The sequence below is a fragment of the Nyctibius grandis genome, chromosome 1, assembly GCF_013368605.1.
Source record: "Nyctibius grandis isolate bNycGra1 chromosome 1, bNycGra1.pri, whole genome shotgun sequence".
Lineage (NCBI taxonomy): Eukaryota > Metazoa > Chordata > Aves > Nyctibiiformes > Nyctibiidae > Nyctibius > Nyctibius grandis.
Window position 1 is genome coordinate 18,990,707 of NC_090658.1, and position 14,045 is coordinate 19,004,751.

At 42.4% G+C, this 14,045-nt stretch overlaps 1 protein-coding gene across 12 annotated transcripts in view; it reads left to right on the top strand.

Annotated features, from left to right (window-relative positions):
* Nucleotides 1–7,211: 7,211 nt before the first annotated feature.
* The window catches only part of CDC42BPA (CDC42 binding protein kinase alpha), a 192,468-nt gene continuing 185,634 nt past the window's right edge, over nucleotides 7,212–14,045 (top strand). For all 12 annotated transcript variants that reach the window (XR_011049125.1, XR_011049123.1, XM_068411711.1 and 9 more), the window contains exons 1-2: nucleotides 7,212–7,704; nucleotides 8,482–8,706. Coding sequence is in view for 10 of the 12 variants with exons in the window: in XM_068411711.1 (XP_068267812.1) it covers nucleotides 8,511–8,706 (196 nt within the window). In the remaining 2 variants the exon portion in view is untranslated. The remainder of the gene's footprint in view (nucleotides 7,705–8,481; nucleotides 8,707–14,045) is intronic.

Genomic DNA, 14,045 nt, shown 5'->3' on the forward strand with positions numbered 1-14,045 from the left:
GCAATGTCCTGACCATGTGTGCCTCCTTAGGAGAGGTTATTGTCCCCGACCCCATCTCTGATGCTTGTTTTTGCCCACCTGCTGGAGGCTGTCCCTCCTTTTGATGTCTTGGGAGGACTAAGTGAGACCCAACTTATTTCAGCCAAGGTGAACAGGGTTACTGTATACAATTACATAGTGATTCATTGCTAATCTCGCTCTCTTGCTCTGATGCAGGCAGGGAGCCCTCACGCTAGCAGATTTGCTCTCCCTTCTATGAGAAAGGTTATCTTCATCAAGAGAGCGATATGAACAAAATGAAGCTGTACCACTGGACAGCAGCTCCTTCCACAAGTACAATTATTTCCAGTGCACAGGCTTTGCTATCCACACACGAGGATCTGAGCCAGTGTTATGTTCACACTTTTGATTAAACGAGTACAAACATTTGTCTTTCTCTACCTCAAAAAAATACTTGGAATCATACTTCTAACCTTTCCATATAATTAAATCCTTTTAATTTGTGCACTGACAGTTTACAAAGAAAAATGGTTGACATTGTGCAAAGATATAAACCGCTCTCATTATTCATAAATCTGAGTCCAAACAGTTTTGTTTGTTTCAGAAGGAATTATGAGTTATATTCTTGCTGAGATCAAGGAGGCTTTTTTGGCAGTGGCTTGAGTGGGATCATCACTGAACGCTACATAACATTTTGAAATTGTCTTCCATTGCCCGTTTCTCTTCAAGATTTTCTTCTCTTTGGGAGGTGACCTGAAGTTACCCACTGAGGGGCAAGAGATCTTTATTTACAACAAATGCTTTCCACAAGTCTCTCAAGTTTTACAGAGCACTTCATTTTTCTATTAGTTTTCACCACAGAAGGAATCAATCCACAAAATGTAGTACTGGCAAAAAATAAAGGTGCTGGTTTCTAGTCGTTGTTAGCTGCACCATTGCCATCACCTGCTTCAAATGTGACAACTGATTGCAAATTTAATCCATGAAGAGAGAGATGGGGCTTGCTGCCTCCTCATCTAAATAAAATTTAGCAAACAAACTAAAAATGCCAATTGTTGATAAGCCACAGTACTGTGATTTCAATCCGCAGACCATGATGGAGGTGTCTCTTTACATTAAGTGTCCTAGCTCTGATTAAAACTCTGACTTCTGCCTGAATTGCAACTGTCATCATTTTCCGTATCTATTCTCCCAATGTTGCTGTTTTGCTATTTGTAAGTTAAAAATAAATAACATAAAATAGAGGCACCACTGGTTTAAATATATCAATGTTCTTTCAATTAAAATTCAAATAAACCAAAATACTACTTTAAAACAAAACCAGAATTGGTCAGACTTCTAATCTGAAGACTCCACAACCTCGGGGAAATCGAGATCAGTGTGTGATCTCTCACACTCCCTTTTGTAATGAGCTGGGCACTCTGAGCCCTTCTCTGATGTAAAGCTAATCCCACTCAATCCACCCTGGGCTCACATTCCAAATTATGCTTCTTGCTGGGCTTGTTTTAATCTAATTGCAGAATTTGCTGGTTTTTTACAAATAAGGTTTTTTCCCTTCTCCCTCTTCACAAGCTTCCCTCCCACTCTCTTGCCAAACTCCCTGCCCTTGGCTTCCCTTTTCCAAATCACTCTTCCTTCCCATATGATCTCCAAATTATTCATCACTCTCCCTCCTTCTCTCCTTTCTATCCCATTTTTCCTCACTTCATCTTGTTTCTGTCCCCCATCAAAGACCTCTTAGTCACAAGCTTCCTCATTCCTCGTCTCTTCCATCATTGTTACTTGTATGACAGTAGCAGCTTGTTGCAATTTTAAAAATCACTTTCACAGTTAGGTCCTCACTACATTCATCTCTAAGTATACCCCTTTTTTTAAAAGTCCATAATACAGTATTGAGTGTTCACCAGAAGAAGAGGTACTGGTTTTAGAGAAACAGATATCAAAAGCCTTTATTATGATCAGTAGAAACTATGAAACATAGCAAAGAGAGTAGGTTTACAAGCAGGTCTCATGCCGATTTACTGCAATTGTAAGATGAGCAACACTAGGTTTGTATAGGCATCAGCCAAATCATGTAAATGTATCCATTTTTCTTTCAAATCAATGGATTTTCTTCCTGTGCCTTGTGTGGCGGTGGCAGAAATCTGCATCCATCCAGTTTGACAAATAAATACGCAATCTTCCTGAGAACTCTTCAGTTTGAAAAGCCACTTGACCTGAGGAAGAGCTCTACCTCATTAAATAGCTTCATTTAAGGGACTAAAGTATCTTGAGGATACTTTTGAAGGTAGCATAACACGGGCTACAGATTCAGGAGACAGTGGAAGAAAACTTCAGTGTACATAGAGGAATCCACAGGAGAGAACTGGACTATGGAGGGAACAAAGGCTTGAAAAGTTGCAGACATTATAGACTACAAAAACAAGAGAGAAAAGAAAATAAAAGAACAGTCATAGATTTATGTTGCTGAAGAAAGGAAAGGAAAAAGAATCTCAGATTGCTACACAGACGCTAATTAAGCTTTACAGCATCCCTAGGAGCTTTGGCAGACTTGGTCCCACTTTTACAGGAAAAAACGACATATCAAGAGATGAAACAGCATTGCCAGAGTGCAAACAGGGTCCTGTTTGGAGGCCAGCATGAGACGTGATTTTGGTCAATTCCTAGTTTGCATCATAAAATCAGGATTCAAAATAATAGCAATTTCACACAGTTATAAATGTAATTTCATTGCTTCCTCTTCTCTTCCTTAAACAGAGAGGCTGTCTGGTTTCTATTCAGAGCACAGCATCCCTGGACACTTCAGCAGGGCCAAAAGCACTTCATGTCTTCACAGAAAATTGTATTCTGGTGGTGGTCACATTCTCACTAGTTTTAAATGAAGACTAAAACCAGGGGAGTGAGGCTGTTGATACAGAATCACTGAAGTGAGATCAGTATGATGCAATTTGCCTCTGAGGTAAAATTAGCCAGTTCAGCCATTCACAGAAAATCATTAAGACTATAAATAAGACTCCAAAGACCAATAAAAGAAGCATGAGGGAAGAGAAAGGTAATTCCATATTTACAATATCTACATATGCATAGACATTTATGATCATTGTTTTGGGATTAGGTAAATAATAAGCATCAATTTTGCCAGGTACCATTTAGTGCTTGTACTTGGACTTGTCTGTAGACCTCACAGGAGAAATAGGTCTTGGCAAGACAGAAAGGAAAAGAATAACAGATTTTCAAGTCTTTAAAAACATTAAAGCATGTTACTAAGTGCATTATTATGGGTATTGAGACTAATTTAGTTCTGCGATAGTCATTAGTTTCAGTGATGAGTCCTCTCTATCTGCTGGGATTAAGTTTGACCCAGTAGTAGGATTTATGTGAAACTACAACGCTACAGGTACTAGAACAAGTTTTGCTCACTTCATACATGCAAGTCTTCAGTGTCATCCTAGAGTGCAACCAACGTGTGCTCTATCTGTAGTTACCTGCAATCTCTTATAATAAACTAAGTTATTATTATAGTTCAGACAACAGCTGTAGGACCCCTTTCCAAATGGTACCATCACGTGTCTAAACACACATCCTCTAAATTGGGTGCCAGTACTGGTTTTGCATAGAGTACTGCTCAAATTTTCCTCAGGAGATGAACTGCTATGTCAGTAAAAACAACGTATGTCTACAAAGTGAAGTTTTGGAAAACAGCAAAGCCTGGATGCAAAATTTTGTCAACATATAAAGGCCACTCTTGAGTACTTGTCCCTAAGCATATAACACATCTACCAGTTGCAAGCATTCATTCATCTGTAGAAGAAGTGTATGGGATCCCCCTTGACTTGGATATCGGCTTCTTCTCTCAAGTAACAAGTGATAAGATGAGAGGTAACGGTCTCAAGTTGCGCCAGAGGAGGTTTAGATTGGATATCAGGAAAAATTTCTTCACCGAAAGGGTTATCAAGCAATGGAACAGGCTGGGCAGGTAAGTGGTGGAGTCACCATCCCTGGAGGTATTTAAAAGACAAGACGTGTAGATGTGGTGCTTAGGGACATGGATTAGTGGTGGACTTGGCAGCGTTGGGTTAACGGTTGGACTTGATGATCTTAAGGGTCCTTTTCAACCTAAATGCTTCTATGATTGTATGACTTTAGAAATGGTTTGCATGCCAAAAGCAGATATCTACAACATTTCATGCAAAACAACAAATCTCATGTCCCTGAAAAGGCTGTTTACTCTATTATACTAACATTAAGTATTGCAACACTCAACATACACATTGTTAATACATAAACTATATTTTTTCAGCTATATCCTCCTCATTCCCCACTATTCTAGCTGTGGTGCTATCAGCTTGCTTTATTTATTGTAAGATATAAACTCCTTATCACCATTAGTTACTTTTTAGGTACCGTAAACATTTGTAAAGCTAAGCAATAAGAAGCAAATATTATTGTGATATTATTAAAATAAGAATGGGGTGAAATAAACACATGATAGTTATGAAAGATACTGGGGTATGTTTGCACAACTAAGGTGTATTTTTAGGACACGGTCTGTCTTAGTAGCAGTACATACAAGAGGGAAGGAATTTCTGAGTGTTACACTAAGTTCTTTTGTTAGTTTTCTAAATATTCTGGACTAAAGTCTCTCTTGCAGTCTTTATTATAAAACAGAAAATATTTTTCCATCCCACGGGGATAGTGTGAGAATTACTCATCTGGTACATAGATAATTCACAGCAAATAAAAATGCTGCTAGTCATTGTTGGTATTACCTGTTCCTCACAGCTTCTGTGACAGGATGGCTGACTACGGCCCAGTGGGCGTATCACCAGTTGTCGTGGGGACCGCCTATATATATATATCTTTGGACAGGCTATCAAATGAGAACAAATAATTCCTGTTTTTTGTGTTACCGGCAGCTTACATAGCACGGTTTTAAAAGAAAAATGTGTTGTGTGCCTCTTGTACCCTCACTCGAGCTGAAAGCGTGCTGAAAAGAACTGTCTTGATGTGCAACTTCTGTCAAGTGGTGCTGACAGAAACAAGGGTTCGGCTTTAAAACCAGAAATAGAGGGAAAGTCAGTGCCTTTGCTAAGTATCCTTCCTTGTTTGCAAACACTTGGTCTGCAATTAAAACAAGGAAAGACTTTATTATTGGTTGAGGAAAACACAGTAAGATAAGTAAATAAGTGAAATATCCACACCCATCATATCTCTGGCAGTGGTTCTTTAGTTCACTTCCCTACCAAGTGGTGCCAAAGTCCAAGGAGCTAACATCCCTTTAACTCTTTGTCTTCTCCCTTTTCCCTCTGCAATGCTATTAATGGTTAATGTATGTTCAGGATGAACTTGGCTGACGTGTCTCCAACCCCTATAGGAAGTGCTATCTGATCTGGTCCACCTACCCCCACAACAGCAATTTATTTTTATTGCCGTCATCAGGCATCCCCCACCCCCAACTTCAATGCCGATTTCCACAAGTTCAGCGGAGAGCCAGCAGGAAATACCTTACTCTCACTGTAAAACCGCCTGTGTGCCACAGCTTTGGAGTGGGCTCCTACCACAGAGGCACTGTGGCGACTTGTTCAACGAAAGCTATAGTAGACAAGGACCAGCAGCACCCCAGATCCTTGCACAGGGCTCTTGTCATACCAAGGGTGTACCCCAGCATGGGAAGGGAACCCTTTCCTTGTCCCCATCTTCTCAGTTTAATCCTATCTTCTACACATCATAAGCTCCCTTATACTTCTGGTAGTTCCTACCAATATTTCTTGGAGGGTTTCTGTGTAAAAAGCTTTTAGAATTAAATTCTCTGAACATTTCTTCATCCGCCAAGAGTTGGCAGGAGAGTTTCTTCCTTTGAAAGGCTGTTGCCCCAGCTGATGGATCCCCTTCCCAGGCTCATCGACAGAAAGCAGACTCTTCTCAGCCCCACAGCCCGTCTGCTCTGCCTTTTCACTCGCATGGGGCAGGAGTCACTGTCCTCTCTAGCTTCGCACCAGTGAGTTTATATATAGTTGAACGACTCTGAGCAAACACATAGGACTTTTGTTGAATGATATTGTGTATTCCATCTTCATGGATACATAACACTGTTGATGTTTTGTATCAGGTGGCAAAAAGGCCAGTTTTAACAAAAAGTATTATATAGATACTTGTTATGTAAAAACCCAGCTGAGGGTCTTCTGTTGGTTATTGAACCAAGGAAGCAGATGCCCAAGCCGTTTCCCTCCCCAGAGCTCCAGCAGACTCAGGCGTTAGCAGGATTTCCGAGAACGCTGAACTTCACCTATGGCCAGTGACCCCAGGGAGCTGTGCTGCCTTCCTCCCCTTTCACCCGACTTCTGGGGAAGGACGGACTGAAGTTACAGATGACATTTAACCCCCCATAGTAGCCTGAGCACAACACCGCACCCCCTCCACCTTTCAAGAGGAGAACCGCCACCACGTGCAGCTGGCGACTGCCATTTTCCAGAGGCGGCTCCTTTTCAGCGCCGAACCAGCTTGTTCCCTGCCGTGTGTGCTGGGGTGGCACGTCGGGCTGCTCGGGGAGGGAAGGCACTGCACAAGCAGGGGTGTAGCCGCCATGAACCGCCCCATTTTCTGTCACGTTTTTAGTCGTCGAAGTGCGAGGTGGACAGGGTCTGTGTTCACACCTGGAGCTCGATGCTAAAAGGCTCGGCAGAAATAATCGTGGAAATGCAACACCGGGCAGGGCACTGCTCCCCCGGCCCCTCGGCCTTAATGAGGCTGTGGTTTTTAAAGAAAAGCGTAATTGCCGGGGAAACGAGCCGGCAGGGCGGCGGGGGCGGCTGAGGGGAACCGGGCCGGGGCGGCCCGCGGCGGGGGAACGGCGGCGGCCGAGGGGGGAGGCTGCTCTCCTTGGCGAGGGCGGGGAAGGCCCCGGCGGGATCCCCGGCCTGGCGGGTGGGTCGGCTCGGGGGAGCTCAGCCCCGCTCGCCGGCGGCCGAAGCCCGCGGGGCGCTGCGCGGCGGCCCGCCCTCTCTCCCTCCCTTCCCTCCGCCTCGGTCCGCCCGTATCCCTGCATTCCCTGCTGCAGAACCCCCTCCTCCCCTCAATCCCATCAGTAGCGGCGGCCCCGGGCTCGGCTCCCCGCGCTGCGGCGGCGCTCGGCGGCGGCTCCCCCCCGCCGCGGCCGCCATGTTGGGCTGCTGCGAGCTCGGCGGCGGCGGCTGCTGCGTGTGACCGCGGGAGGGAGAGAGGGAGGGAAGGAAGGTGGGAGCGGCGGGGGAGAGGAGGGCGCGGAAGCGCAGGGGAGGGAGGCAGGGCGCCGCCGTTACCCCTCCCCGCCGCCCCACGCACGCACACACACACCCCACACACGCACCGCGGGAGGATGCCCTTTGCCCGGGGGGGCGAAGCCGGGAGAGCATCTGGCAGCCGGGAGTGAAGCCGCCGCCGCCGGGGCCTCCCGGCCCACAGCGTGCGGCCGGAGCGGGGCCACCGGTGCTTTCCCTCCGCCCCAGGACGCGCACCGGGAGGAGAAGGAGGAGGGCGCCGTCTCCACAGCAGCAGCCATGGGAAGGATTTGACAGGGCTCGGAGCGCTTCCCAGCCGCCCCGCGGCGGTGCCGGTGTGTAGGGGCGCGCGTCCCGCCCGCCGCCCCTTGGCGCAGCGGAGGAGAAGGGCGCGACGATGAAGACTTTAGTTTTTTTGAATCACTGAAAAGCCTTAAAAGGAGACTCGGTAAGGAGAAGGAAAGGGAAAGGCTGCCCGGGGCAGGACGTGGCTGCGCCCTGAGAAGGGGCGGCCGGGGGGACCTGCGCCCCACCCCCACGGCGGGCGCGGTGGCCGCCGAGGCGCTGCCCGCCGGGGCCGGGGCCGCGGCCGGGGGAGGCGGCCGGGGCGGCGGGGCTGCGTGGCCCCCTCCCTCTCTCCCTCCCCGCTGGTGTGCGCCCTTGTTTCTTCTTCCTTTCGTGCATATTTAAATACATAAGTGCACGTATTTTCCCCCTTCCCATCCGTTCTGGGAAGTGGAACGTTGGTGCGAGCCGAAGGGGGCTGTTACGCTATACTGATGCGGTGGGGCTCCTCTCAGGATCGCGTTGCATGATCTGCATTTTAAATGAAGGAGAAGGCCTTTTTAAATATATAAGTGCGTATGCCTGTGCACGCGCAGTGAAATCGGTGTCAGTCAGTCTCAGCTGGATTTGAGTGCAATTATTATTATTAAAGCGTCAGGAGTGGCCATATATTTTTTTTTTTTGCCTTCTTATTAAGCATATTAAAAGATTTTTTATAGGATAACTTATTTTCTTTTTTTAAAATTTATGCATACACGGCTATACGCTACATGTGTGTGTCTGAAACTTGGAAGGGTTTAGTTTCAGACTGGGAATACCGAGGTGGGCTGGAAATTAAGCACTGCCACAGTTTGACACTTGTTAAAAATACTGTTGACTTCTTTTTAAGCAACGAAACCCTCAAAAGATTTGTTTTGTTTTGTTGTTTTTTTTGGCAAAGTAATAATAATCATTAAAAAAGAAACCCCAATGCAAACTGAAACAACCATGTCTGGAGAAGTGCGTTTGAAGCAGTTGGAGCAGTTTATTTTGGATGGGCCAACTCAGACTAATGGGCAATGCTTCAGTGTGGAAACCTTGCTGGATATACTCATCTGCCTTTATGATGAATGTAATAATTCCCCTCTGAGAAGAGAGAAGAACATCCTTGAGTATCTAGAGTGGGGTAAGTTTGAATGTGTTTATTTTGTGTACATTTGTCCATGTTCCTGTCTGCTTTGTATAATGTTTCAGTTATTTATGTGTAAGAGGGGTTTGTTTATAACTCAGTGTTTTACTGGGAAGTGTTATCAGTTTTATTGTATTTAAATATGGTGGTGGTGCTAAAAAGAAATCCATATTGGTTATTTCTCTTTGAGGTATGCACGTAAAACATACTTTTTTTTTTTTTCTTTTTCTTTTTTGGCATGGCTCAGACTCTGGTACATGAGGCGTATTTGTTTGCCTTCAGGCCCAGCTGTTGAGTTTTGTATCCTAAAATTGCTGGGACTATAGAAGGGTGAGGGATAGATTCTCTGATGCCTGGGAAAAAGATGAGTACACAATCCTCTGATTTGCATCTGCAGTCAAATCTATACTGCTCTAAAATAAAAGGTGTTGATCAACAAGAAAATCCTCTAGCTCTCTTAAATGATACAGGTTTGAAATGTCTGTGAAAATGGAGAAAATTACATTCTCTTCTTTAACATACAGTCATTGCTGACTTAATTAGATTGATTTTCCTGATGAGGAGAACAAAGTTGAAAAGCAGAATGAAATTGTGTGTCTCCCCAGCACCCTTTCCATTTTCTTTCTTCATTTTGGGAAGATAGGGTATTTGCAGATCTTTAAATGAAAACAGGTGAATGATAGCGTTGAAGTTGTTTTTAAGTTGTCACAGAACTGGTTATCTCTATTATTTTTTGGTTTTAATTCGTTTTTTTCCTCCTCCTAAACATAGATGCAAAACAGAAGATGTAGTCTGACATAAGAACCTTGATGAGAACGGTTACTGTATCTGACCTTCAAACTTCAAAGTCATGCTGCACTTCTGCATTTACATGCAGAACCATTTACCGCATTTACTTTGTAATAAATACATCAGCAGGCCTCCTTTATTTAAAAAAAAAAAAAAAAAAAAGCACATTTTCAAAACATGTAACAGGCATTTGATTAATTAGTTGGTTGAGCTCTTCATAATGAAGTCACTGAGGAAAGACATTGTTTTGATAACTGATCTAACAACTTGGGGCTGATATGTGTTTTATTTTCCTGCTGCTCACTGTAGTCATACTGACATCTAAAGGACATCTGACTCGGTAATTAAGTTTCTTGTACTGTTCATATTGCACTGGTCTTTGTTTTCTTATTATCTAAAGGAGCAGGCTATAATTAATGCGTTCTAGCTAAGGAGGAAATAGTAATTAAAAGTACTTCTGAAGAATCTTCCCTCCAAAACTGTCACTGTGGCATACAGAAGCTGTGAAAGACGGGGTAAATATGGTGGCTCCAAGGGTGTTTTGTATGTAGGAACTTAGTGTAATCTGCAGTGGATGTAGCCAGCTGATATCCTGTGAATAATGATAAAAAAAAAAAAGGTAACCATATCAATATGATCAGAGTAACAGTGTGTTCGGGACCCATTGTATTGGGTGCTGGTGTGTTCAGTGGTGGTTGTTTAATAGATAAACGCCTCGTTACAAGGCTCTGACAGTACCTGAAGATTTCTGTAGTAAGCTTACAGGCTGCTGATGGAAATAATACACTATTTTGGAAGGGCTGGAATAAGGTTTCTTGCTGGCCTGTCTTTCCTGCTGCTATTCTGCTTTCATGCTCCAACTGTGCCTTAGCAGGACCCTTGAGCTTCAGACAAGACTAGTTCCTCCTGCGTTCAAGGCTGAGTTGCCCAAGTCCTCTGTCTGCTCCCAGCTCTAACTGGACTTCTACCCTGAGAGTTTTTTCAAGAGGTTTTGTGAGGTGAAATGCAAGAGCAACGGTTTCTAGTAGCTGCCGTTGGAAGTAGTGCTTACGTGAATGATGTCTTTATCCTGCAAACACTCCCATGAGTTGTCTCTTCTAAAAGCCAGCCCTCCTAGTGAAACGAGCGGTCTCTGGCATGTCTGTTGAGATCAGGGGGTAGGCAAGATCAGGTTCTTACACAGGTAGTGTACCCTCCGGTGCATGGGCGCAGTGGAGTTACTAAGGGTACCCTGTTCTTTGATACAATCGTGACCTTGCTTATCTCTCTCCCCAAAAGGGGAAACAATGCAAGTGGTTGATTAGAAAGAGGTTATATGTGGTTTTAAAGTTGGAGACGTGCCAAGCAGTGGCAGAAGTGGGAGGCTGGCAGCCAGAAATCATAGGTTCTGCCCCTGTCTCCATCAGTGACTCAATGTTGAAGTGCTTTCAGCTCGTTTTTTTTCAGCTTCCCTATTTGAACAGTAGGGAAAATACCACCAATTTTACACCAGGGAGTTCTGAAAGCTGCTGTACGTGAAGCACTATGTTATGAATGTACCATATGAAATAATGTGTATTAATTTATTTTTCCCATCAGTAAAATAAAACTTGGTGCATGGTATGTCTACTGGTCGGTGTCAGTTGGTTGCTGTCTTGGAAAGATGTTTTGTGGGTTTATGCCAAGCATCCACAAATTTGCTTTATTATTATGAGGAGTGCAATCTGAAATTATTGCAGCTGGTCTTGGAATGGTATGAACTGGTGTGTTTGTGCATTTACAAGTTGCAAACTACAAATTTACTGCTGAGAACTGTTCATCGTCTTAAGCTTAAAATGCTTTTTAAAATTACTCTTTCTAGAAGCAGGTAAGATTTATTTATATAGTTAGTTATTTTTAAGAAAATACTAATAAATAGCTGTTTGGTGACTTGTGTTGAGAACAACAGCAAATATTTTTTTCCTGCTTTTCAGTGATGAAGTTTTGAGGTGCTACTGCTTGGTTTTGTGGGGGTTGTTCTGGAGGGTGTATGTGGATGTGTATTGTTATTTAAACTGTTCTAGGTCTGAGATGTTACATGCTATATTTCATGTAAGGCAATATTCATAACACAATCTAAATTTTTTGGGGGAAAGGTTTAGGAGGTATTCTGGCATAGTAAAGCTAATGTGGTCTTAGTGACAGCCATGTGACTGCTGCTATATTTAGGGGAACTAAGAAGCTTCATGTTCTAGTCCTTGGACCTTTTAGGACTATTTTATGAACTTGTTATCTAGATCTATAATTTATTAAAAAATTAAGCAGGGTGAAACAGTCAAGCATCTGAACTGGTTGTTCATCTTTTGTTTTGGTTTGATGTTACAAGTTTAACTCAGCAAGTGGAGAAAGTAAGGTCTCTGCAATGTGAAATTGAGTTTTACATTTTTGTAGGTTTTCAGTCTTTTTGAGGTGCTTGAAATGACATTAGACTGGTTTGAAGTGTCAGGTTAATTATTTTGTCATTTAGAATCTATGTTACTTCTAAAATCCTTTTTTGGCTTAAAATAAAAACATAATTACTTTGCCTGTTTTTATACATTATTAGTTTTGTGACACGCGAATAAGATGATTTGATTTTGTTGTTTATTTTATATAGGTATTTTATATGCAAAGACAACCATGGAAACAACCAGTGTATTTGATTTATGAGGGTTAAATCAGGGCATGTTTTAAGATGATGGGAAGGAAATGGAACACTTAAATTTGGCTTGTTCTATGTATTTGATGCTAGTTTTCTTTTTTATCTCTGTTGATAGTTGTGATTTAGAAAAGGAATTGTCTAATTATATCAACTGGAGCTTACCAGAAAAAGCTATTAAGAATTCCAAGCATTTTGCTTTTTCTTTTCTACACGTGTATGAGTTGCCACAATGACTCCAGACTGTGAGGGAGGTAATGAAGGCTGATCAGCTGAACTTGAAAGAAAAATGTAGTGATAGAAAGAAGCTTTTAGAGATGTTTTTGTTCTGGGAAAACTTCCTTTACAATGGCAGCGATTTGAATTGGTTTTAAAAAGAATCTAGAACAATGTTATTTAGGATGCATTGAAGGAAAACTAGAATAAACTTCAAAATGTGTGGAGATGTAAGGGAGGGAAGATGGAGGGCACTACCAATCGCATGGTGAGGTCAGTGGCTTGATTGAATCTGTTCTCTTGTAGGAAAAATGTAAATTGTCCTTTAGTGGTATTTATGTTGGGTTTTTTTTCTAACAAAGGCTTTGGAAGATGGATTAAACTGTTCTCATTTCACCTCTAGCAAAACTGAAATGTTGTGGTGTTTATGCAACGTTGTTACGGTCATAGACTAGACTGTTATCATTGGTCTCATACTTCTGTCATTCAGATGTGCAGCATCTCTTCTGGCCGTTAAGAATGGTTCTATCATCATAAAACCATTTTTTAAGACAAAGTTATGGAGAGGTGGTCTGTGTCTTCTTTCTGGCAGTCTCTCTCTCTCTCTCTCACGTTTTTTCCTAGGAAAAAATGGTATGCCCATTTTTGAGTTAGGCTTGTTTTTAAATAGTAGTAATGAAAGAAAACAATACCTTGCCTCTAGACTCCTGCACCTCTTCTGTGTTATTCATCTGTTTGCAGGTCATGAAAGAAATCACAGGCATTTTCAGCTATGAGTTGCTTGTATTTTGTTTTTAAAACAGACTGTTAAAAAATTCCTTCATTTATGTCCTATTCTTACCAGAAATAGCACCAAAAGACTTAGCACTTAACCTCTTTAAGTGTTCTTGATTTTTTTTTTTTTTAAAGTACACTTTGGCACTTAGTACTATCTAATCCATTAGTAATATATTAAAAAAATTTAGGAATTATAATTATTTTTCCTTATTATAGTCGCACAACTAGGAACACCTCTTGGTCTGATTGACATAAGTGAAAACAGTCATTAAATTCTTTTTGGGAAAGAATGAGCATCCTGCTTGTCAAGGACACTTAATGTGCTTAAGCATATACCTGATTTTAAATGCGAGTTGTTTTGTTGCCTGCAGCTGAGGTATATGGAGGTATGGGGAACCATCTATGTAGAATTCATTGTGGCATTCTTGACACACAAATTTCTGCCTTTGTTTATGATAACACTTTCCTGCTTATTTATGTAAACTGTTGTATCTGTTACATAGTTGCAGCTAACAATTGAATGCTTTTTGTTGCTTAGGGTGAGAGAAGGACATTCTTCAATGCTGTCAAATAGAAACAACCTTCAAATCTCCATGTTTCAGAATGTTACGTAAGCAGCTTTTATAGAGATGCAGTTTTGTACCAAATTAATTAAAAAAAAAATTGCAGGAAAATAGGTAGGAGAACGGTTGCCTGTGCAGACCTTACTGTTAGGTAGCTCTGTGTTTAACCTCTGTACCTTTTGAATTGTGACCTTTCCCACACTTATTTCAGTTTTGATTCTTGTCTTGAACAGAGGAAACTAATTACTGTAAGTTAATCAACAGTTATGATGTGATCAAATGAGCTGTGAGACCATCCAGTTAATTCTTGTTTTGCATTAGGGTTAAAGCTGGTT